The following is a 25,213-nucleotide window of genomic DNA, read 5'->3' as shown; positions in this document are numbered from 1 at the left end:
ATGACAACAAGGGCAACAAAGCGGGAAAAATGGCCTCCAGGAGCAGTGGATTTGTAGTGCAGGCACCAAGCCCCAGCAATAACCCTGGAGGTTAAAAAAAAAAAAAAAAAATCTAGTGCAGAACCCCCCAAACTGTTATGAAAACCTGTAAACGATTTTCACAAACATGATACTCCCTGTTGTTCTTTTATTTTAGAACTATTAGTGAAGAAAAACTATCCAGAATGTTCACTAAAGTGCTAAATAGCCTGTAAGTATAGAAATATAAAAAAAATTATAAATAAATCAAATATGTAATTGTATAAAGAAAATGTGATAAAATAGTACATCCAATGAAGGATAAAGACATAAAAGCCTCTTTATAAGAAGAGTGGCTGTTCTGGGTACACTAGAAATAAAACAACCAGTCAATTGTTTAGAATGCAAAAGCAACAACAAAAACAATTTCATCCTGATCTCCCTGGGCAGAAGAGCTTGCCAACGTGTTCTGGAACCTCATCTCTCTAGTCCTACACTATTAGGGAAAGATAGAAACAGGTTGGGGGTATGGCTCAACCTGCCAACATCCATTTTCCAGCAGAGAAGCAATTACAGAAGCCAGAACTCAACACTTTCTGTGCTGTAAAAAGAAATTTGGTCTATATTCCTAGAAGGGGAGAAATGTTAGGGGAAGATGACCAGAGGGCTCTGAACTCCAATTCCATCAGGACCTGGAGAGAGAAGAGGAAAAAAGGGGAGAATACTAAGAAGTAGTAATAGGTATAGATATGACTTAGGAAGGAAGAGAAGGCAAGACCATAGGAAAAATGGGTAAAGACAAAAATTTACAAATATGTAGTCATATAATAGAGTGGTTTTTGTTGTTGCTATAAGGTTATCTCTATCTCCCCTTCCCCCTCAATTTATTTTTTTCTATCCAATAAAATAAACAAATAAAATATTTAAAACTGTATATTCAACCCTTATCTATGACCTTGGAAGTACTACTGCAAAGAATGGGGATGCAGAACTCTGGTGGTGGGAACCTTGTGAAATTATATCCTTGGTATCTTTAGGTTTGGCAAGCCACTAATAATAATAGAAAAATAAAAACGGTATATAACACTTGATGGGCTAAGCAAACAGCATGATGGTTATGCAAGAAGTCTTTCATGCCGGAGGCCTAAAGGTCCCAGATTCAATCCCCAGTACCACCATCAACCTGAGCTGAGCAGTATTCTTAAAAATTAGTAAATATAGATGGCACAGAAGTACAGTGCAAGACTTATAAGCCTGAGGTCTAAAAATTTGATTACAGGTTCTGTACAAGCTAGTGTGGTGCTTAGGTTATCTGTCATGTTAATAAGTACGTAAATCTTTGAACAATGTATAAGGATGGACTAATAACTATCAGGAGTGAATGGGGAAGGGAAGGCGGGTGAATCAGAGAAAAGGGGTCAACATTATGGTAATGGATGTAAACTAGACTCCTGATGGGGAAGATAATGTAGTATATAGAAGCTGGCTGGTTTATTTAGCTTTACATTAATAGGTTTTATATTTGCATTTAAATCCTTTTTCTTTTACCAGAGTACTGCTTATCTCTGGTTTGTGGGAGTGTAGGGGATTGAAGATGGGACCTCAGAGGCTCAGTCATGAAAGTCTGTTTGGATAACCACTTTTCTCCCCCCACCCCACCCCCCCGCTCTGGCTATTTGTGGTAGCAGGAATGGAACCTGGGATGTCTTGCATACAAGTCCCATGTATTATATTATCTCCATAGCTATACAAATGCTTACTAATAAAGTTGCATACTTGAATTGAATATAATATTATAAATTAATGTTATTCAACAAAAATAGTTGAAAAAAAAGCATAAGTAAATAATTTTAAATAAACTTTAATAGCCATCCATAGTTATTTATATTATACATATGTTATGAAGTCACTTAAGAATTAGTCTGGCACTTAAACACTTATAAGCTACTGTCAAAGAAATTCCCACTAACAAGTCAAGTTTAGGCATCTATCTTTATGTTTGAGAATGCAGGACACATGATTACATGTACCTTGTAGATTGACTTCTAGTTCCTCTTCATCTTCACTAGAAGAAGCTAAGTAGGCTTGAAAGTCCATGTCCAAAAGCTCTTCCTTTTTAAACTTCCTATTGAGTGTTGTAATCCGTTCATGATCAGTCTCATCCCAAGTGATTTCCACCTTTCAGCAATGAGTATAAAAAGAGCAACAACAAAAAGAAGGTAATGTTAGCAATCCAGAATAGTTAAAGCATATTTATCACTAACATAGATGTCTGACAGTAAATTGAAAAGTTGAATATGACAAATAATAATTGGCATGATTAGAGAATACATGCTTTGAATCTAGAGTTTCAAATATTTCAAGAGGTCTACAACTATGTGAAGTTTATTAATAAAGCCTTCAACACAATCTCAGAAGAATCCATTTTCAAAAAGGATTAAGAGCAGCTGACGAGGGTGAAGAGGGCTGTGGAGCCTTGGTGTGTGATAATAAATAGAAAAGTACTCAAGTGAGAATGTTATGCAGATATTTACCACTGGGAGATGAAAACCTGGACCCATGTGTCAGCAACCATACTGTAAACCATTAATCAATAAAATGGAAAAAAAAGTATTTGGGGCCAAAGTAGGGAATGTATCTTGAAGAGATGAAAAACTGTACTTCTAAAACATGTATAGACTTATAAACTAAGGTCACTGCAAAAACAGTAACTAATAAAATGTGAATGAGAGAGACAGAGAGACACAGAGAAGTCTACAACCACATTGGTCAATAATTTAAATGGGACTGAGATCAGTTGTCTGATCTGTTCTGCTGGGCCATGGGTGCTGCTGGGCCATGGGTGCTCAGGTGTCTATATTTAGTAGTCATCTTCACTCTCAACATTATTTGAAATTGTCCAGCATCTACACCCACTAGAGATTTTGACTTGAGTCCAACTCAATGTCATTGTAAATAAACTACTTCAGACTTGGTTAAGATACTGTTGAGAAAAGAATGATCTATCCGTGGGGCCAGGTGGCGGTGCACCTGGTTAAGCATACATGCTACAGTGTGCAAGGACCAGGGTTCAAGCCCCTAGCCCCTATCTGCAGGGGGAAAGCTTTACAGAAGGTCAAGTAGGGCCACAGGTCTCTCTCTCTCTCTCTCATCTCCTCCTCCTTTCTCAATTTCTGGCTGTGTCTATGCTATAAATAAATAAAGGCAATAATAATAATAATAATAAAGAATGATGAATCCTGAGGGGAAGGATAACTCTCATAAGCAAAGAAAAAAAATAACAAGGAGATAGCTCAATGGATGAGAACACAGAATTTGCATAAGAAATAAAGAAGTCAAACAAAAAGTAAACCCTAAGAGTCTGGCATATAACTGAGGTCACTACAGTAAGAAGGGGTAAAAGAAAGTGAAAAAAAAAACACCAAAAAAAAGAGAAGTCATCAATGAGAACACCCTAGATTATAGGAATTCATTTATAACATGATTGATTTGGTGACAGGTTTCTTCTGTCCACTACAGACCCATTCTTCTCAGATAGGATCTTGTTAGTTAACCTTTTCACACATCCTTAGATCAAGACAACAAAAAGGGCAAAAGTAATTAAGCAAGGAACTTTAAGATAGTTGAGGGGAGGTATGTCAGCAATAGAGCATAAAACTTGCAAGCCTGGGAGCCGGGCTGTAGCGCAGCGGGTTAAGCGCAGGTGGCGCAAAGCACAAGGACCGGCATAAGGATCCCAGTTCGAACCCCGGCTCCCCACCTGCAGGGGAGTCGCTTCACAGGCGGTGAAGCAGGTCTGCAGGTGTCTATCTTTCTCTCCCCCTCTGCCTTCCCCTCCTCTCTGTTTCTCTCTGTCCTAGCCAACAATGACAACAACAATAACTACAACAATAAAACAACAAGGGCAACAAAAGGGAATAAATAAATAAAATAAAATATTAAAAAAAAAAAACTTGCAAGCCTGAGACCCTAGGCATAGCATATGCCAAAGCTGAGTAATTTTTTGGGAGTGCCCCTCTCAAAAAAAAAAACAAAACATACTTATGTATTTATGTACTAAAGAAACAGTATGGAGAACAACTAAAATATCATTCTGGCACATGTAGTGTAGGGAAATCAAACTCAGGATCTCATATTTGAGGATTCAATATGCTATAAACTGTGCCAACTTCTGGGCTGTGATCCTATAATTTTTTATGCTACTTAATCATTTTGATTTCACTTACTGCATAAGGGTGGGGTTGCACTATAATCAGTAACTTATCAAAGCTAGATGTAGGAGATGGTTCACTGTGGAGGGCATCTGCCTTGCCATATGCACAACCCAGATACACTGGAGAAAGCTCAGGCACTACAGTGTGTACTGAGGAAAAAAAAAAAAGTGGCTCAGTCATGAGTCCTTGATTTCAAAAGAAAAATAGGTTTTATTACCCATCATCATAGCATGCAGATGTAAGATACAGTGGCTTTCTCTCTGCTACCAGCCCATTCTCTGGGTTGTTAGAGGAAAGGAACTATATGGCTGTAGCAGAGTACAGGTGTAGGTAAAAGATATACAGCTGAATGCTTGATATTAGGCATTCATGTGACATCTAGCAGTTCCCAATTATTTCACTGCAATTGCTTTTACAATTTTGAATGATTATCTTCAGATAAAAAGATGTCTCAAACTTTCCACAAATTTAATTGTGATTTGAAGTAATTTATGTCTGCTTTCTTTCTAAACCCCACCTAATACTAATACCAACATACTATTTTAAAGGATCTAGTTGAGTAAGACTACAGGGGAATGACAGAACAGTGGGGAAAATAATAATAATAATAGCAGGTAACTGACAATGGTTACAAGGCATAATAAAAAAATCTATGAAAAAAGTTCAAAGAGATGTAGGCATAAAAGCAAATACACTGTGCTAATTTCTATTTGTACTTGATGCACACTTTACATTAAAATTTCAAATACTTTCTATTTATAGAGATGATATAAGTAAACATTACGCAGTCTTTTCTTAAAGCAGTGGATTTCAGCTACACATTTAAAAAAATTAAGAAATACCGTTGATGTTCCCATTGCAGCAGATGTAAAGTATTTTGGCTTATATGCTGTTAAATCCACTTCTGAAGCTACGTCCTTGGGTTCATCATCAAAAGTAGTATCATCTGGTATGAACCTAAGATACAAAGAAAACCAATTTAAACATATGCTGCAGAGATGAACAACTAAAGCTTAAATTCTAATTAGTTGTAGTTTATACATACATACCATAAAGTTGCTATAGAGCCCACATGTCAATGACACAATGTTAGAAATAACCATGACAGTAGGGCACCAAAGTAAAAACCCTGTGGTGAGGGGGAGGGTGGACATTCGGCTTCCTGGGGTGGCGTGGTTGGTGGGTGGGATGGGACAGTCTTTTGGTGGTGGGAATGGTGCTTATGTACACTCCTATTACATTGTAGTCATATAGATCACTATTTAATAAATATGAGAGGGGAAAAATTGGCTGTATTTCTCGAACTTTTTAAAACACAGAGTCTTTTTAAAACATAGGCTGAGTCTTTGATATGTTGACTCTCTCAAAAGCCTAGACTAGGGAGAAAAGAAGCAACCGGTGGCACAGCTATATACAAGATGCTGGGTATTATACCCCAAACCCTAACAAAGGGAACTTTCAAAGTTAACCCAATTACCAAATAATGTGATGATAACAATAACTATCCATTGTCTTCTTGAACCCTAAGACACATTTCCACTATAGAACCTATATTTCCCCCCAGTTCTGGAACCTTAGGGTGGGGCCCACTTTCCTGCATGCTTCTCCCAATTCATATCAAATAATATTGCATCCGCCAATCCCAACCTAATCAACGGAACGAGTGCCACCCCAGCATGCTTCACTTCAGACTGTGTCCAGAGACTTCAGGTGTGGAATGACAACCCTTCAGCTTCATCACTCGGGTGAGACCTTTCCTTTCATAGCATTCTCTAATTCCATTCCAGGTGGTTCACTTCCTAACAAAGTCCCCAAACCTAGATATAGACCAGGTCCCCTGAGATAGAGCATATGTTCATATGTATCCATAAACAAGTGCAAAATATATACCTGAAAGCAGAAGTACACAGTCTGCAGTGAGTACCCCCCAACACATCATCTGCAAGGTTCCAGCCTTTAGGTCCATAATGGTTCAACAATTTGTTTGGCTTTGTATGTTAACTCTCTTTTCAGCCACCAGGTTCCAGATGCCAGCATGATGCCAACCAGATGTCCCTGGACTGACGACCCCACTAGTGTGTCCTGGAGCTCCGATTCCCCAGAGACCCACCCTACTAGGGAAAGAGAGAGGCAGACTAGGAGTATGGATCAACCAGTCAATATGGGTTCAGCGGGAAAGCAATTACAGAAACCAGACCTTCCACCTTCTGCAACCTACAATGACCTTGGGTCCATACTCCCAGAGGGACAGAGAATGGGAAAGCTATCAGGGGAGGGGATGGGATATAGAGATCTGGTAGTAGGAATTGTGTGGAGTTGTACCCCTCCTATCCTATGGTTTTGTGAATGTTATCTTTTTTAAATAAATAAATAAATAAATAATAAAAAAAAGAAATAACCATGACACAAACTCCCTATATTCCAAAAACTATAGTAATTATACTATGTACGAGTTTGACTAAATTCTAGTGAAATCTGATTATGAAGAAATTCTGTACCAGGAGTTAGTTAATATGAGTCAGGTGCAAACACACAGGGGAATCCTGATAGCTAGTGTTTTGAAGATCAGATAAATCTGTGTTGTTTTTCTATACAGAAATAGGTTGACAAAGCAATTAATTTTTGGTAGATGAATACTCTAAAATTAAAGTATCATACATGAGGTATTACTGACAATAAGAAAAATCCTAAAGCTGATTCCTTAGAGTGAAAAATCTTCTCATATTTTGCAGAAGTAGTGCTAAATGTAAGCCAGGCACTGTGAACATTTAACAATTCTTAGGCATCTACCTATGGGATAGGAGAAAAAAAGCAAAAAATTAAATAATCCACGGTTGCTACATTTAGGTTTTAATTTATGTGGATTTTATATTTATACATATGAAAAGTATATGCTGTATGCAGCATTAAATGACCTTTGAGGGGCAAAGAATGGATAATTAGGGCTATTGACCTACATAATTTCCTTTACAGCTGTGCTTTTTCATAAATTTAGAAGTACCTGAGATGCATATGTTAAAATCTGATTAATATACATGTTTTTTCATTTGGAGACAGATTATGCTCTTGTTCAGGGTTGGCAGGTGGCTCACAAGGTGAGAGGTACATGTCACCATGCAAAAAGAGCTGGGTTTGAGTCCCAGATCACCATCTGGGAGGGCCTGCAGGGGAGAAGTTTTACAGGTAGTGAGGCAGTACAGTTTCCACTTCTCTCTCTTTTTCCCCAGGAATTTTTAAGCTTTTTTTCAGGAAGAGTGATAGCACATGTACATGTCAACACCTAGGGAGGCTGGCAGAAAAATCAAGATCTCTTTTTCTTCCCCCGCTCACTTTCTTTTTTAAAGATTTTATTTTTACCAGAGCACTGATTGATCAGCTTGGCTGATGGTAGTGTGGGGGAATGAACCTGGGATGTCCCTCACTTTCGTAATTATCTCTCACCCTCTATCTAGAACAGGAGAAGGAAAAAAAAAAAAAAGCGCCACTAGGAGTGGCAGACTAGTGCAGGCACAGAACCCCAACTATTTGGTGATAGTGGCAACAAGACAAAACAAAAATACAACAGTAAAATAAAATACTTGTTGCTATATAATTAAACATGGTAAAATTTTTACCTTAAAGTATCAATTCAAAAAATTTTACTTGTTGGGGGTACACAGAATTCTGGGGATAGGTACAGTGTTGGAATATAACACTATAGTCTTATAATCTTGTAAACCATTATCAAATTACTAATAAAAAACCTTTAAAAACCCATATTTTTCATACAGTTGGGATGCCTCTGAAATATGAAAGCTGAAATGACTATAAAATAAGTCACATTTTTTACAGAAGTATTTTAAGAATAAAGCTCTTAACAACTCTTGAGTACAGTAAAATGACTTCTATTTTTATTTTATTTTCCCTTTTGTTGCCCTTGTTTTTTATTGTTGTTGTGTTATTACTGTTGTTGTTACTGATGTTGTTGTTGTTAGCTAGAACAGAGAGAAATGGAGAGAGAACGGGAAGACAGAGAGGAGAGAAAGATAGACACCTGCAGACCTGCTTCACCACTTGCAAAGCCACCCACTACAGATTTCATGCCGGTCCTTGTGCTTCATTCACACCACACACGCTTAACTCACTGCGCTACCACCTGACTCCCAAAATGACTTCCATTCAAAGTGTCCCAGAAAGTAGGCTTAATGTACTGGGTTTGAAAATAGTAGACTAGAGATAAAATGGTTCCGTAGTTCAGCTTTCCCTTTCCTTAGAACTGACATTCAATAGGAGCCAGGTGGTGGCACACCTGGCTAAGCACATACTTTACAATGTGCAAGGATCTAGGTTCAAGAATTGATATTCAAAACCATGTTAAGGCCTTAGTTCTGGGTAGACAGAGTCTGAACACCTCGTGAAAAATCATGCTTAAGTCTAAAAACAATCCCAGCAACAATATTCAGTCACTGAGCAGCATTGCTGAATAATTTTTTATTAAAAAAACAACAACACTATTAACAATGAGGAGAAAAAGAATTATCGCTTTGGCACATGTAATGCCAGGGAACTGAAGAACTCATTCTTGAGTTTCATACATTGTGCCACCTCTTAGTCTACTCAAGTAGACATTTTAATTTATTCATTTTTATTGGCACCAAAGCTATCAGTGGGGCTCAGTGCCAGCACTATGAATCCACTGCTCCCAGTGGCCATTTCTTCCTTTTCTTTTCTTCTTTTTTTTATTCAATAGGGCAGAGAAATTCAGAGGGGAGAGGGAGAGGAAGCTAGATACCTGCAAATCTGCTTCAACACCTCATCATGTCCTCCCCCTGCAGGTGGGGAGTTAGGCCTTAAAACTGGGCCCCTCCCACACCTATGGACATCTAATCTTTGACAAAGGGGCCCAGACTACTAAATGGGGAAAGCAGAGTCTCTTCAACAAATGGTGTTGGAAACAATGGGTTGAAACATGCAGAAGAATGAAACTGAACCACTGTATTTCACCAAATACAAAAGTAAATTCCAAGTGGATCAAGGACTTGGATGTTAGACCACAAACTATCAGATACTTAGAAGAAAATATTGGCAGAACTCTTCTCTGCATAAATTTCAAAGACATCTTCAATGAAACGAATCCAATTACAAAGAAGACTAAGGCAAGTATAAACCTATGGGACGACATCAAATTAAAAAGCTTCTGCACAGCAAAAGAAACCACTACCCAAACCAAGAGACCCCTCACAGAACGGGAGAAGATCTTTACATGCCATACATCAGACAAGAGTTGAATAACCAACATATATAAAGAGCTTGCCAGACTCAACAACAAGACAACAAATAGCCCCATCCAAAAATGGGGGGAGGACTTGGACAGAATATTCACCACAGAAGAGATCCAAAAGGCCGAGAAACACATGAAAAAATGCTCCAAGTCTCTGATTGTCAGAGAAATGCAAATAAAGACAACAACAAGATACCACTTCACTCCTGTGAGAATGTCATACATCAGAAAAGGTAACAGCAGCAAATGCTGGAGAGGGTGTGGGGTCAAAGGAACCCTCCTACACTGCTGGTGGGAATGTCAATTGGTCCAACCTCTGTGGAGAACAGTCTGGAGAATTCTCAGAAGGCTAGAAATGGACCTACCCTATGATCCTGCAATTCCTCTCCTGGGGATAGATCCTAAGGAACACAACATATCCATCCAAATAGACCTGTGTACACATATGTTCTTGGCAGCACAATTTGTAATAGCCAAAACCTGGAAGCAACCCAGGTGTCCAACAACAGATGAGTGGCTGAGCAGGTTGTGGTATATATACACAATGGAATACTACTCAGCTATAAAAAATGGTGACTTCACCGTTTTCAGCCGATCTTGGATGGACCTTGAAAAAATCATGTTGAGTGAAATAAGTCAGAAACAGAAGGATGAATATGGGATGATCTCACTCTCAGGCAGAAGTTGAAAAACAAGATCAGAAAAGAAAACACAAGTAGAACCTGAAATGGAATTGGCGTATTGCACCAAAGTAAAAGACTCTGGGGTGGGTGGGTGGGGAGAATACAGGTCCATGAAGGATGATAATTGACATAGTGGGGTTTGTATTGTTAAATGGGAAACTGGGGAATGATATGCATGTACAAACTATTGTATTTACTGTTGAATGTAAAACATTAATTCCCCAATTAAAAAAAAAACAAAACTGGGCCCTTGCTCACTGTAATGTGTGTACTCAACCGGGTATGCCACTGTCTACCCCCTTGAATAACTTATGATTATGACAATGGTCTGTATATGTTCTATCTAACATGTTGTCATTGAGTAATTAAAACATGTTTAATGTGATTAAGCAAATTATTATTATTATTAATCTTAATTGCAGCAGACGGTGGGTGGGATGGGGAGAAGGCATAGTAGAAAAAGTGTTAAAGACACAGTAGGTAAAGCATGATATCCTGAGTTCAAGCCCCAGCATCACATAGGCCAAAGTAATGATCTGATATTCTCTCTCTCTCTCATAAATAAGTAAATTATGGGGTTGGGTGGTAGCACCCAGTTGAGTGTACACATTATATATTTTTAAATTTTGTAGTCAATAGAGTTTCGTAGCTTTTTTCAGATAGAAAGAGAGAGAGACAAAGATATATCACAGCACTGAAGCTTTCTTTAGTGCCATGGAGATCAGGGATTCAAACCTGGGCCACAGGCAGCCAAAGCAAACACTTTTCAAAATGAACTATCTTCACCAACACAATTTAAAAAAAAATTTTTTTTAATATTTATTTTATTTATTTATTCCCTCTTGTTGCCCTTGTTGTTTTATTGTTGTAGTTATTATTGTTGTTGTCGTTGTTGGATAGGACAGAGAGAAATGGAGAGAGGAGGAGAGAAAGATAGACACCTGCAGAACTGCTTCACCGCCTGTGAAGCGGCTCCCCTGCAGGTGGGGAGCCGGGGTTTGAACTGGGATCCTTATGCCGGTCCTTGTGCTTTGCGCCACCTACGCTTAACCCGCTGCGCTACAGCCCGACTCCCTCACCAACCCAATTTTATTAAGTGTAAATAGCTAGTGATCCGTAATTAGCATATTAATGGAGATCTACAGACACAGGTTGAACAGTAAATTCCTTTGCTCCCCCACCTCAGTTTCTATTCAGTTATTTTACCTGGTTCCTAGTTCTAAGAGTTACAAAGGAATGTGTGTATGTATGTATATATATATATATATATACACATATATATATACACACACACACACACACACATATATATATATATCCCTTCTTCCTAAAATGTAGCTGACATGTATAAAAGGATATAAATATGGGGTGACTCATATAGAATACATCAGCATTTTCGCATTCCAATTTTTTTTCAAGTGATGTTCTATAGGCCAAAGTACACCGTAAAGCAAAAAAAAAAAAAAAACCCTCATATATGAAACAAGTAACACTACTGGTTTTCCTATTTTACTTATTCTATTGTGTTAAAAGATTATATTGGTAAGACAAACACTAGATTACCTCAGATCTATGAATGAACAACTACTTTCAAATTCTAGGCCATCGCAGTCTTCATAAATTTTACTGGCTGTTTCAGGAGAATCACAATCTACAACTGCATAGTAGTACTTGAGTCGTTTAAATTGATAATCTCTTAATTTTTCTCTAGAGGTCCTAAAAGAGGAAGAACACATTAAACTTCTTTATAGAGAAACACAATTACATACCTCTTCTTTAAAAACCCAATTAATTCTTCTGCCAAAGAACAGATTTTAGGTATTTTAACTTGGTTTTAGTATCTAGAAAAGGTCAAAGAACATACTGACCATGACTTTGTTAGAACATTTCTTTTGATACTTTATTTGCAACCACATGCAGTATTCACAAGTGAAACTGCTAAACAGGACTGATGTATTATAGAATATGGTAGGAAAGCATTATTCATAATTAAAGAAACTCTTACAAAAAAAAAAAAAAGATGGATCAACAGTGGTAGAGTATACTCTGCTACACCTGAGGAAGATGGGTCCTGATATTGGGGCAACTTGGAACATTCCTACTTATGACCACAGAATGTGAGCTCTGATCTACAGGGATTCAGAGGTCACATAGGCTTCTAAGCTGAATATGGACCCTAGATCACATCAAATCAATGGGGTTTATAGTCAAAATTATTTATACACCTTTCCCATATTTGGGAGCTAGTCTCTACTCTGGTCCAGCTTTCTGATCCTTCTGCCAGCCATGACACCACATCCCCAGACAATAATAAGGATCCACCTGCATATCAGATTTCAAGCTCAGGCAAATAAACAAGCACTAGTATAGCCACAGGCCCTTTGGAATATAACTAAAATATGCCTATTAGCTATTTATAAAATGGAGGACCCCCCAACTCTTCATCTGCACTATTCCAGCCTTTAGGTCCATGACTGGTTAACAATTTGTTTGGCTTTGTATGTTAACTCTCTTTTCAGCCACCAGGTTCCAGATGCTAGCATGATGCTGACCAGACTTCCCTGGACAGACAACCACATCAATGTGTCCTGGAGCTCCACTTCCCCAAAGCCCTTCCCTTTATGGAAAGAGAAAGACAGGCTGGGAGTATGGATTAAGCTGTCAATGCCCATGTTCAGCAGGGAAGCAATTACAGAATCCAGACCTTCAACCTTCTGCATCCCACAATGACCTTGGGTCCATACTCCAAGAGGGGTAAAGAATAGGAAAGCTATCAGGGGAGGGGATGGGATACAGAGTTCTGGTGGTGGGAATTGTATGAAGCTGTACCCCTCTATCCTATGGTTTTGTCAATGTTTCCTTTTTATAAATAAAAAACTAAATGAAAAAAAAGGAAATCATTGATTTTACTTGACATGTGTTGTCAAATGGTTATAGAAGGACAAATGAGCTTACTTGGGTAGTGCATTGCTTTGCCATGTGTACAGCCTTAGTTCCAGCCCAGGCCTCCAAGGTTAAATTTAAGGAAACTTCAGTGCTGTAGTTGGTATGTCTGTCTACTGTCTGTCTGTCTCTCTGTTTCTGGGAAAAAAAAAAAAAAAAGAAGAAAGAAGGAAAACTAGAGCAATTAAGCCCTGGAGATGATTTAAAACAAACAAACAAAAAACTAAATAGCTGTTTGATTTTTATTCTTCTTTTTACCAGAGCACTACTCAACTCCAGTTTACAGTGGTGATGGGGATTGAACCTGGTGCCTTTCGTGTCTCAAGCATAAAATACAATATATTATGTAAGGGTCTTTCATCTATTTTCTTAAGTCACCACCTGATTTAACCAACATGTTTATTAAATGAACATACAGCTCCACCTGGTGGTTCATTTTTTTTTTGCCTCCAGGGTTATTGCTGTGGCTCAGTGCCTGCACCATGAATCCACTGCTCCTGGAGGCTATTTTTTTCCCCTTTTGTTGCCCTGGTTGTTTTATCGTTGTTGTAGTTATTATTATTGTTTTTATTGCTGTCATTGTTGTTGTATAGGTCAGAGAGAAATGGAGAGAGGAGGGGAAGACAGAGAGGGCGAGAGAAAGATAGACACTTGCAGACCTGCTTCACCTATTGTGAAGCAACTCCCCTACAGGTGGGGAGCCGGGGGCTCAAACCGGGATCTTTAAGCCGGTCCTTGCGCTTTGTGCCACGTGAGTGGTTCATTTTTTAATACATAAAATTTTTTTTTATTATCTTTCTTTATTGGATAGAGACAGAAACTGAGAGGGAAGGAGGCGGGGGGAAGAGATACCTATAGCCCTGCTTCACCACTTGTGAAGCTTTCCCCCTGCAGGTGGGGATCTGGGGCTTGAACTCTGCACACTGTAATGTGTATGCATACCTATGCCACCACCCGGCCCCTTAATTATTATTTTTACAAGTGAACTATTTAGTTCTGGTTTATGGTGGTGTAGGAGATTGACTTCAGAGCCTTAGGCAAGAAAGTCTTTTGCGTAATAATTATCTATCTCCACAGTCCCCACACCTAACAATTTAAAACTACCTTTAGTTTTTTCTATACATTAAGATGATAGAGTTTTTTTGTTATTCTTTTCCTTTGAATTCTCCAAATTAAAAATATATTTGCAGTTTTTAAAATATATTTATTATTGGATAGAGACAGAGAGAAGCTGAAAGGAAAAGGAAGACAGAGATGGAGAGACACCTGCAGCCCTGCTTCACCACTTATGAAGCTTTCCCCCTGCAGACAGGGACCAGGGGCTTGAACCCTGGTTCTTGGGCACTGTAATGTGTGCACTCCACCAGGTATGCCACCACCTGGCCCCATATTTGTAATTTTAATGCAGATGAACTTACAGGGAAAGCACTATCTTAGAAATAAGCAAACTAATTGATTAAGAGCAATGGCCTGAGAGAACACTAAATCACTCTAATTATTAGATGTATTTTAAATTGCAATGATTAATATTTTTTAAAAGATTCTTTTTTAAATTTTTATTTTGCTAGAACAGAGAGAAATTGAAGGGGGAGAGGGAGGAGAGAGGGAGAGAGGCAGAAAGGGAAGATCAGGGCATTAAATTTATGTCCTTGCACATGGTAAAGTGTGCTTAACCAGGTGCACCCTGGTTCCATGCAATAATTATTTTTATGACTAGAAGCATAAATCTATAAATAAAATGCTGCTGTAATACTGTGTCACTCTGACAGAATTTAACCTGCTTTGCAAACTACTTTAACCACGAATGACAAAAGTATAAATTTAGCTCTGTTAAAGTGACCAGAATTCTGAAATAGTGACATGTATTTATGAGTTTATGGTGTTCATTTTTATTTTTCATAGTGACAATAATTACCAGTCCTTCTCAGGAGCATCTTCAGGAATACTTAATAACTCCACTGGTCCTTGAACTTGCTCTTCCTTCATTCTTTCCTTTCCAAACTCTGAAGGATATATCTAAATGCATACACACAAATAGGTTAATGTAATTTGTATTCTCCTTATATAATTTCCAGACCTGTTAAATCAGGTAATCTAATAATTAGAACTGGCTTTATGAAAACAGGAAGGATGATTTACTTTCAAACCCACTATAAAAAACTAAAGGATCCTGAGGAATTTACCTTAAAATTAGGTCCTAAGATTAACAGTTGTAAAAACTGGGGAATGTTATGCATGGACAAACTATTGTACTTACTGTTGAATGTAAAACATTAATTCCCCAATAAAAAAATCAGATTAAAAAAAAAACCGGGAGCAAAAATAGATTATCTTCTCTATGCATGAACTGGGGTAAGATGTTTCCAGAATCCAAGAGGAAAATTAAGAATAGCTAAACAGGGAGTCGGTTGGTAGTGCAGCGGGTTAAGCTTGTGTGGTGCAAAGCGCAAGGACCGGTGTAAGAATCCCAGCCCCCAGCTCCCCACCTGCAGGGGAGTCGCTTCACAAGCGGTGAAGCAGGTCTGCAGGTGTCTCTCTCTCTCCCCACCTTCCCCTCTTCTCTCCATTTCTCTCTGTCCTATCTAACAACGACAACATCAACAACAGTAATAACTAAAACAACAATGAAAAACAAGGGCAATAAAAAGGGAAAATAAACAAACATATATAAAAAAAAGAATAGCAAAACAAAGCTTTAAACTTAAGAACTCAACATAAACATACACAAAAAAATGACTGGATTAATAGCTTATATAAACCACACAAACATGACTGAAGAAACACAGAACATATGTAATAATTAAAAAAAAAAAAATCTAACTTCTAACTCATCAGGAAGCCCTATCATTTATCTAATTTTTCTCTTAAAGAAATCTTGAAAGAGAACTGACAATAATCATATTGAATAACAGTATACTCTTATATAAGAAAAAAACCCTCACTAGGATTTGATATTTTTATATTTTGATTACTCTCTCCCCACCCCCCAAGCACTGAGCAGCTCTGGTTTATGGTGGTGCTATACTGATCTTTAGAGCCTCAGGCATGAGTCTCTTTGCATAACCATTATACTATCTACCCCTGCCCTATTTTGCTTACTTTTTAGAGTCAAGAAGTCATTGTATTACTTTGCAGTTTTTACATTGTTAGATTTACTAGACATTTGTTAAAAAATTATGTTTTCCTGAGTTGTCTATGCAGTTTTCATGTAGGGGATGCAAATTAGTTTGAGCTGTATACAGTGAGTTCTGATGTAGAAATTTTATATATATTTGTAGTCAAATCTGTATATACTGTGTTTTCCCTTTAAGTCTAGAAATTATTTCCTGAAATACGAAATTTAACAAAAAGCACAACATTATTTTTTTTTCTGCAGTGGAATTTTTTCTTTACTTCTATCAGCTTATTTTGGCATACTATGATGAGAATCTGAAGTTCTCTATATTTTCTTTCTCTCTCTCTCTTTCTCTTTCTTTTTAACACCACAGCACTTTTCAGCTCTGGCTTATGGTGGTGCGGTGGATTGAACCTGGGGCTTTGAAGCCTTAGGCATGAGAGTCTTTTTGCATAACCATTATGCTATCTACCCTCTGCCAGTTTTCTATATTTTCTAAAGCTCATCCATTTGTCCCAATAGCATATATTCAAGATGCTTATTTTGCAACACCTGCGCTTAACCCACTGCACTACCACATAACTCCCTCAAGATGCTTATTTTTATCTATATTATTATACAAATTATTTTGGGTACTTAATCCATTCACTTTGCCCCCATTTTTACTTGAAGGTGTTATCACTTCAAAGCATTATTAAATGTTTAGATGCTATACTGGTAGGGCTTTTAAAATACTTGTTATTATACTACTTACTAGTCATCTAGTCATTCTCTCTCTTTTTTTTTTGATTACTGACCTTTTTCTTAAAAAACTTTCTTTTTCTTAAAACTTTATTTTCATGAAAGAGAGAGAGAGACTGAGACCAAGAGCATTATTCTATTCTAGAATCAAGACTGAGACACCTCTCATACAAATCCTATATGCTATTGCTGTGCTATCTCCCTGTCTGGTCTACTTTGTCTTAACTTTACTTGAACTGAGATGTTCTATACTACAACTGTAAAACCAACATTTTAAAATACTGAAAAACAATAATAACTTAAAGTTGTTTCAGGCACTGTATTAAATACATAATGTGAATTATTATTTTCATTTAATACAATCACTTGACAAAGTTTTCATGAGAAGACACACTTGAGAGGTTCATTCATAAAATGTTCAGGATCACACAGCAAGTATCAGAATAAAAACAGGTCTGTCATGCTGCTAAGTCTGAATTCATACCTTCTATGGTTCTCTATAAATGTTATTTAAAAAATTATTTTAAGTTTTTTTTTTCTCTAGTCAGTGTTATTATTTACAAAGGCCATCATGTGTTTAAGGTTATTCCATGGATTTTTAAATCTTTCTGTTGCTAGCAAAAACAGTAAATTTTCTTAATTGGTTAATTCTGGTAATGAAGAATGTCACTTATATTTTTACTATCTACCTTATGTCCCATACTTATTACTACAATTTCATCCCAATTGGCTTTATTGGCTTTATACAAGCCAAAGAAGCCATATACACAAGCATGTAACTCATTAATCATTCTACAGCTTCTTTTTTTTTTTTTGTCACTAGAAGCCCAATGCGCTATCCATTGTGCAACAGAGCCACCTAGCTTCTATTTTTTTAATACTTGTCAATTTTCATTCATAACTATATTAGACAATTTTCCTTAAAAGGAAAATCTTGACTGAAAGTGAACTTATGAATTTAAAGTGTTTTATTTTCAAAATAAAAGCAACTCTCACCTTAACAGAAAATACCACACCTCCTTTAGGTTTAAATGAATTGAAGAGAGCAAGCAAATCTTTTGCCTTTATCCTATCCCAGTCCATGTTACAAACTGCTAATCGATGTGTAATCTAAGAGATAAAAAAAAAATAATTAAGTGTTATGTAACTGATATTAGTTCCAACACCTCAAAATAACAATACTAATTATGTTGCATTTTCTTTCCTAATTCTGAAGTAATCAATGCAATATTTATGTAGTTTCAAAAGCATTTCTGATGAGTCACACATTCATTGGTACCCATGATCAGGCAAGTTGAATAGCGATCCAGTATCATTTATAATAGGTGGTAGGTGTAATAAAAACTGAAACATATATTAATCATTTTCTAAAAATTTCATGACTTAATTATTTATGAAGGACTTTACCCATTATTGACATTTAATCACATATATACACGCTTTATCAAATTTTAATCTTCATAATCATACAAGCTTAAATTATCAAATTTTTTCCCACTAAATGAAATCAATTCTACTATCCATAAAAGCTACTTATATCATATTTTCACAAATAATCAAACTCAAAAGATCACCTCATCAGCACGCGGAGCATCTTTATCTAATTCTCTCCAAGCATGCTCAAAACCAGATTCCTCTGGAAGTAAATCTGCCATATCTTCTTCATCTTCAGAACTAGTTTCTACATTTCCTTTACCCCTTGCAAGATCAGGGCCACTGTCACTTTCATCATCATCCTTACTATCCTCATCTTCACTCTCATCATTTCCAATCCCATCATCATCTTCTTCTTCATCTTCTTCACCATGATCAGCTGAAGACCTACTCATGCCTGCAGTTTCATCTTCAGATTCATCACCTATTTCATTAGCACTTTCTGAGTCTTCCTCCAGATCATCTTTGTCCAACAGTTTATCACATGTTGCATTTTCGTAATTATCTACGTCTCTTGCCTTTATGAGTGGAGCCACTGCAAAAAAAAAAAAAAAAAAAAAAGAGGAAAACATTAAAAAAATATAAGCAATTTGTGCTAAACAATATCCATGAAGTCACAGATGTGATATGGCAGTTATAAAAAAAAAAAAAGTCTAAGCATTAACTCACATTTGACAATACAATACACATCACGCTTTGAGCTGTAATAAACTGATACCCTGGTAAAAGAGACCCAACACTTTAGTATTTCTGATAAGATCAAGTACATTTAGAGTATAATTATCCATGTGCACTCAACCAGGTGCACCACCACCCCCAGCCCCAAAACTGCAACTCCTCACATCACCTTTACTTAGTAGCATTTAAAAAATTTGTGCAGAGTAGTTGCCAAAACAGTAACTGATGAGTAATGAAAGATGTTTACATAGATAATGCCTTTCTACAATGTCAATTACAAGCAATTAGGTGGAATAAAAAGATTCAGACTACAGATGCAAGCCCACTTCTGTATATTCTTACATAGTCCAGTCTAACCTAATGAGTATATACAAATAACCTTATTAACCACCTCAACCAGTATTATAGTACAAAAAAAAAAAAGTCATTTTATGTGGTAAAATGTGGTATTCTCTATTCATAGGTATATAGTTCTAAGCATCTGACTATTCCCACTACACTATGAATAAATTTATGCCTAGGTTTTAAAGGGCATTATAAAAATTAATGGCACAATATCAAAGTTCAACAGAAACAGTGTAACATTAAGACATTCTAATACTTTTAACCAACCTGATTGCATTTCTCTCGTCATCTCAGAATACTTCACCTTGGGAGACTTCACACTTTTAGATGTAACATAATTAACTGTCATGAGCTTTCCTTTTGGACCTAAATCTGTCCTTTGCTCAACATTTTTTTCCTGTTTTGTACTTTTTTGTGTAAACTCTTTGATCTCTTTCTTGGTACTTATTTTTGAATCTGTCTTCACAGACTCACGTAAGTTCTTCATTTTCTTAACTTTGTCAGAATTATCTAAATCAATTTTATCTCCAGAATCCTTCTGATTAATTTTCTTGGTTTCTTTCTTTTTCTCAACTAGATTTTTTGACTCCTTGTTTTTAGTTTGAGATTTTTTCTTCTTCATTTGCTTTTGATTTAATGCTTTCTTATCTTCATTATCAGACAGATCTGAATCAGAATCTGAAAGGTCATAAAAACGTTTCAAGTCCTCTGTAGTGCTGTGGCTGATGGGACGTCCTCTTTTATCCACTGCATAATTCAACTTGAACTTTTTGTCATGAAACATGGCTCGAAATCTCTTGTCGATCTTTATTTTCCGTTCCTTTTCTGGCATTTCCCAAAATCTTGGATCCTTTGTAACCTGCCTGAACCGTTGGTCGCTCATGATTTCTTCTTTGGATGCCATCTTTAAGTGTCTGATTGAACCAATGTTTGAAGAAACAAAATACTGAAGAAAACAAATAAATAAAAACAAATGTTAGAATGATTAAACATCAGTTACAGTTACATAAGATACTTTGTGAAAAATATAAATTTACAACAGATACATAAATACAGTAAGTTCAATTTACTTCTAAATGTATTTTGAGTCATAAGCAGAAAGCTAAAAACAATTAAAAAAAATTTCTCAATACAGAGCTTTTGGAAACAAAAATTTAAAGAAAAAAGCAGAATGCAAGGCTTCATGGTGGAGGAAAATACCTATTAGTACTCACTCTATAATCTTTATTTTTCTCTTTGTATATGTTTATGTGTTACAAGTTATAAATTAATATAATTAAAAGATCTCCAATCATGCGAAAGGACCTGGGCTTGAGACTCCAGTCACCACAGGGGAGCATCACTCAAAGAGGAAGCTTCTGTATCTCTCTCCCTTTCTGTCTTTCAACTTTTACCTAAAAAAAAAAGGGGGGGGGGTCTATACAGAATAGTCCAAGCATGAAATCCCAGCAAAACCCTTGTCGTAAAAAAAGGGGGGGGTATAAATAAATAAATATTAAAAAAAAATTAAAAAGGGAGTCGGGCTGTAGCGCAGCGGGTTAAGCGCAGGTGGCGCAAAGCACAAGGACCGGCATAAGGATCCCGGTTCGAACCCCGGCTCCCCACCTGCAGGGGAGTCGCTTCACAGGCAGTGAAGCAGGTCTGCAGGTGTCTATCTTTCTCTCCTCCTCTCTCCATTTCTCTCTGTCCTATCCAACAACGACAACAACAATAATAACTACAACAATAAAACAACAAGGGCAACAAAAGGGAATAAAATAAATATTAAAAAACAATTTTTTAAAAGGGGGGGCTTAAAAAAAGGGGGGGAAAGAGCTCAAACCCATCTGCTTCACCAGTTCTCAACTCCTTTCTCATTTAGCCCTACAAGGTTCACCTCCTAACTAAACAAAACAAGTCACTCACCAATTTAGGCTTAGTTCACAAAACATCTAATTCTGATCATCCTTCAGGAACAAGTGCCCTAGTGAATAATTACCGCTTTTTTCTATAACTTCTTACTCATGAAGTAACTAAGGCCCAAGTAGGCTGAATATATTGATATATTCTTCCCCCAATATACTAGCATACACGTAAGTGCATGTATACGTATGACTAACTTTTCTCCTCATAACAGTCACTCGTGGTCTAGCATCTCTAGACTTAGATTTTGAAAAGGGCCAAAGTCCCTGATTACTGAGAGCAAAAAATGAACTCATCAATCAAATAGTACTTACGATTCAAATGCAAGACACGGCTGGTTATTAAACTATTTTTCCCCTAAAATTGAAAACTTTTGATATACGAAGAAAAATTAAGTTTCAGTGGTGTACTGATAGACTTAAGCATTGACTCTTCCGAAAGAGCTGTTAGATACCATCTCAATCCAAGAGGCGATGCATATAAATGTTTACAATCAAACAGACCCGATAAACCTCAGGTATTCGAAGACTAAAAGGCAAGCCAAGCCGCTACACCTCGGACATCCAACCATACTCTGGAGCCCAAGCTGCCCTTCCGGTCCCGTAAAAGGGGTGTGGTGGGGAGGCGGGTTCACGACCGCGGACCCGGACGAGAGCAGGGTATCTCCGCTAACTCCCAAAGTCCTTAGGGGCAGTCACTGGCCGGAGAGATCGCCATCGAAACCCGTAGGGGGATTGAGCAGACTGAAGAATGGGAGCGGGAAGGCAAATAGCAACAGCGGCACCCTTAGCTCACCCGAAGGTGGTCCTACCTGAGCCTGACTGGGTCGCCTCTATCGCTGTTCCAAAATCCAAACCCACGCTCAGCTCCTCCGCGTCTTCTCTGAGTTCACGTGGAACCCACAATCCCCTGCGTGACGCTCCGCCCCAACGGCGTGCGAACTGGGCCAAAACTACTTGGTATTTCGCTCTAAGATTCCCGACTTGTCAGCAGAGCCGCGACGGCGCAGGCGCACAAGAAGCACGTTGGCTAGTGGCGTGGGCGATGGAGATGCAGAGCTTGGCAAGACTCTGTGTCTTGTGGAGAGGGCCTTTGGCCGCTGGGGTCCCGGCCAAGAAGCTCGGTTTCAGGAAGTTCGTCTCCAGCGTCTCTCCCCCAGGCAGAGCATCTTCTAGAGCCTTAAATATCTTTGACCGAGATTTGAAGAGAAAACAGAAAAATTGGGCGGCCCGGCAACCCCAGCATAGCAAGTTTGAGTACCTGAGGGAGGAGGTGAGTCGGAGCCTCCCAGCCGTGACGTCAGGTCCCCCCGGGGCCAGCCCGGCCGAGCCCGTCCCGCACTGTGACCTTGAGCAGCCGGCCCCGCCTCTTCTGCAAATTACTGTAGCTGCTGGGGTTCGGTTACTCGTAGTGTGCTTCCACTCAGTTCACTCAGCAAATAGTTTTTTTTTTTTTTTTTTTTGGCAAATCAGAACTCTGATCGGCGCTGGTTTATTCTGGTGCGGCGAGGGATTGAACCTGGGACTTGAGGGCCTAGGGCATGAAAGCCCTTTGCATAACCATTATGTTGTCTCCCCGCCCTTCAGCAGATAGTTCTTGAATGACAGGTATCTCCGGGGCCAGGCAAGACTGCTGTCCTCGTGGGATTTCATTGTGAATTTCGGGAGGCAAGATATAAAGGTGCTGGGAAGCGATGGTCAGGGGAGGTTGCATTGGGTGACCGCGAGAGAAATGAGCTAAACAGAGAGCTCGCGGGGTTGAAGGGTGTGGGATTGTATTCCTGACAAAGGGAAGGACCGATGTTTAGCTCCTGAGGTAAAAAGGACCTGGTTGAAGCCTCCAGTGAAGCTTAGCGAGGGAGAAACTGGCCTGCGAGTGTCCAGGTTGTTTTATTAGGGGAGGGACTTTGAATTGTATTTTCTGTGAGTGATCCATTTAGTTCGGTCATCTCTGGCCATATGTAGTTAGACGTGGCTAGTCCAGTTGAAGTGTGTTGTAGGTGTGAAATAAACTGGATTTTAGTGACTTGGACAAAAAAAAAAAAAAGGATGCGGTATATTTCACTAGTATTTATTATTTTGATTACAAGTTGAGATTATGCTTTTGGTAAATTAGGTTAAAAGTATTCTAGGGGTGGGAGTAGATAGCATAATGCTTATGCAAAGAAACCCTAATGCTCCAGGCTCCAAAGTCCCCCACATCATCATAAAAATATATATGTATATATATTTCTAGAGTTTCCTTTTTATCTTAACTTTATAATAAGTGACTCCTAGAGAACTTGAAATAACATATATGACCCTTCATTGTTAATTCCCTTGCCAGCACTGGTATAGAGAAATGTGAGACAGTGGAGTGATAGGATCTAACATATGTTTTAGGAAGATTAACAAAGTTGAAATATCTGATTTGTCTGTATTGGTCTGAGAGATATTTTCCTTTGTGCTTAGGTGAACTAGGGATTGGGAGTTTCTGTTTTATCCATGTGCAGCAACACCCTCAAGCCTAAATAAAAGTGAAATGAATTTGCAAAGCAACACAACAGGCAGATTGTGCTCCTTTTGGGGGGTAGAGCTCTGTGTTACCCGAACTTGATCTGTGGGAGTGTGTGTGTATTTTCAAGATTCATGAAAGTTCAGGATAGCTTAAGTGGCTCAGAGCAGTGAAATTACGCATGCCCTGATTACACTAAAAAAAAGGGGGGGGGGGAGTCGGGTGGTAGCGCAGCGGGTTAAGCGCACGTGGCACAAGCACAAGGACCAGCGTAAGGATCCCAGTTCAAGTCCCCGGCTCCCCATCTGCAGGGGAGTCGCTTCACAGGCGGTAAGCAGGTCTACAGGTGTCTGTCTTTCTCTCCCCCTCTCTGTCTTCCCCTCCTCTCTCCATTTCTCTCTGTCCTATCCAACAATGATGACATCAGTAACAACAATAATAACCACAACAATAAAACAAGGGCAACAAAAGGAAATAAATATTAAAAAATAAATTATAAAACAAAAGCTGATGAAGGCATAATATACTTAGAAGAAGACGTGCATCTATAGCCACTCTTCTCAAGAGAAGCACCTGCATACAACTTAAATGAGGCTTTGCTGGTGTACAGGACTAGGATAAATAAATAGAATGTGGAGGTTATTTTTATAATAAAATGTACTCATGTTAGGAATGATGTACAATATAGACTCCTTCCATTTCAAATAAATAAATAAGTGGAACATACTTATATGTTCTGAACATTTAAGCCCCAGTAGAAACTCTTGGGATGTTGATGAAGGAATGAGTAGAATATGGGAAATAGCAGGCCTCCATATCTTTATTCCTGCCAGAGGAAAATAACTCAGCTACGCTACATCAGAGCATATATGTTACTTTGCAAAGGAGTGGTGTTCAATCCTCTGACCCCCCCCCACCTGCAGGAGAAAAACTTCACAAGCAGTGGAGTGAGCTGCAGGTGTCTCTCTCTCTCCCTGTCTTCCTTTCCCCTCTAAGTTTCTCTGTCTATTCAAAAAACAGATTTAAAAAAGGAAAAGAAGAAAGTAGCCCAGCCAAGAAGGCACCTACCTTACAATTTATTTTAGATTAGGATGGGAGTGAGGAGGGGTGTAGGAGATACAGTTTCTTCAGATTTGTCTGGATTTTTATGATTAACAGATGGTGCTCAAAAAAATTGTTTACTTATTTAGGACTTCCACAAAATTTGGTAGTAGTAGTCACCAAATAATAGAATTTTATCGGTCCATATTTTGATCTATAATAACCCCCAGCTAACTATTGCTTTTCACTTTCACAATAGAATCTTATTTATTCATTTACTTGATTTATTTATTTTATTGCCACCATGGTTGTAGCTAGGGCTTGGTACAGTAAATCCACCACTTTT

The 25,213-nt window shown here is 38.1% G+C and overlaps 2 protein-coding genes across 4 annotated transcripts in view; one reads left to right on the top strand and one right to left on the bottom strand.

Annotated features, from left to right (window-relative positions):
• Window positions 1–22,347, bottom strand: part of ESF1 (ESF1 nucleolar pre-rRNA processing protein homolog) — a 75,633-nt gene extending 53,286 nt beyond the window's left edge. Inside the window, exons 1-9 of one of the 2 annotated variants that reach the window (XM_060186466.1) lie at window positions 22,145–22,347; window positions 20,646–20,825; window positions 19,699–20,377; window positions 18,549–18,943; window positions 17,971–18,084; window positions 15,034–15,134; window positions 11,739–11,891; window positions 5,075–5,189; window positions 2,049–2,196 (exon numbers count right to left, since the gene is read on the bottom strand). In XM_060186466.1, coding sequence (XP_060042449.1) covers window positions 2,049–2,196; window positions 5,075–5,189; window positions 11,739–11,891; window positions 15,034–15,134; window positions 17,971–18,084; window positions 18,549–18,943; window positions 19,699–20,335 — 1,663 coding nt within the window. In that variant the 5' untranslated portion in view covers window positions 20,336–20,377; window positions 20,646–20,825; window positions 22,145–22,347. The remainder of the gene's footprint in view (window positions 1–2,048; window positions 2,197–5,074; window positions 5,190–11,738; window positions 11,892–15,033; window positions 15,135–17,970; window positions 18,085–18,548; window positions 18,944–19,698; window positions 20,378–20,645; window positions 20,826–22,144) is intronic. The other variant, XM_007525789.3, reaches the window with a different exon arrangement.
• The window catches only part of NDUFAF5 (NADH:ubiquinone oxidoreductase complex assembly factor 5), a 39,332-nt gene continuing 36,451 nt past the window's right edge, over window positions 22,333–25,213 (top strand). For both annotated transcript variants that reach the window (XR_009548548.1, XM_007526045.3), the window contains exon 1: window positions 22,333–22,605. Coding sequence is in view for 1 of the 2 variants with exons in the window: in XM_007526045.3 (XP_007526107.2) it covers window positions 22,378–22,605 (228 nt within the window). In the remaining variant the exon portion in view is untranslated. The remainder of the gene's footprint in view (window positions 22,606–25,213) is intronic.

Source organism: Erinaceus europaeus, chromosome 1, assembly GCF_950295315.1.
Source record: "Erinaceus europaeus chromosome 1, mEriEur2.1, whole genome shotgun sequence".
NCBI classification, from domain to species: Eukaryota; Metazoa; Chordata; class Mammalia; order Eulipotyphla; family Erinaceidae; genus Erinaceus; species Erinaceus europaeus.
This window is presented reverse-complemented; position numbering and strand designations above follow the sequence as displayed.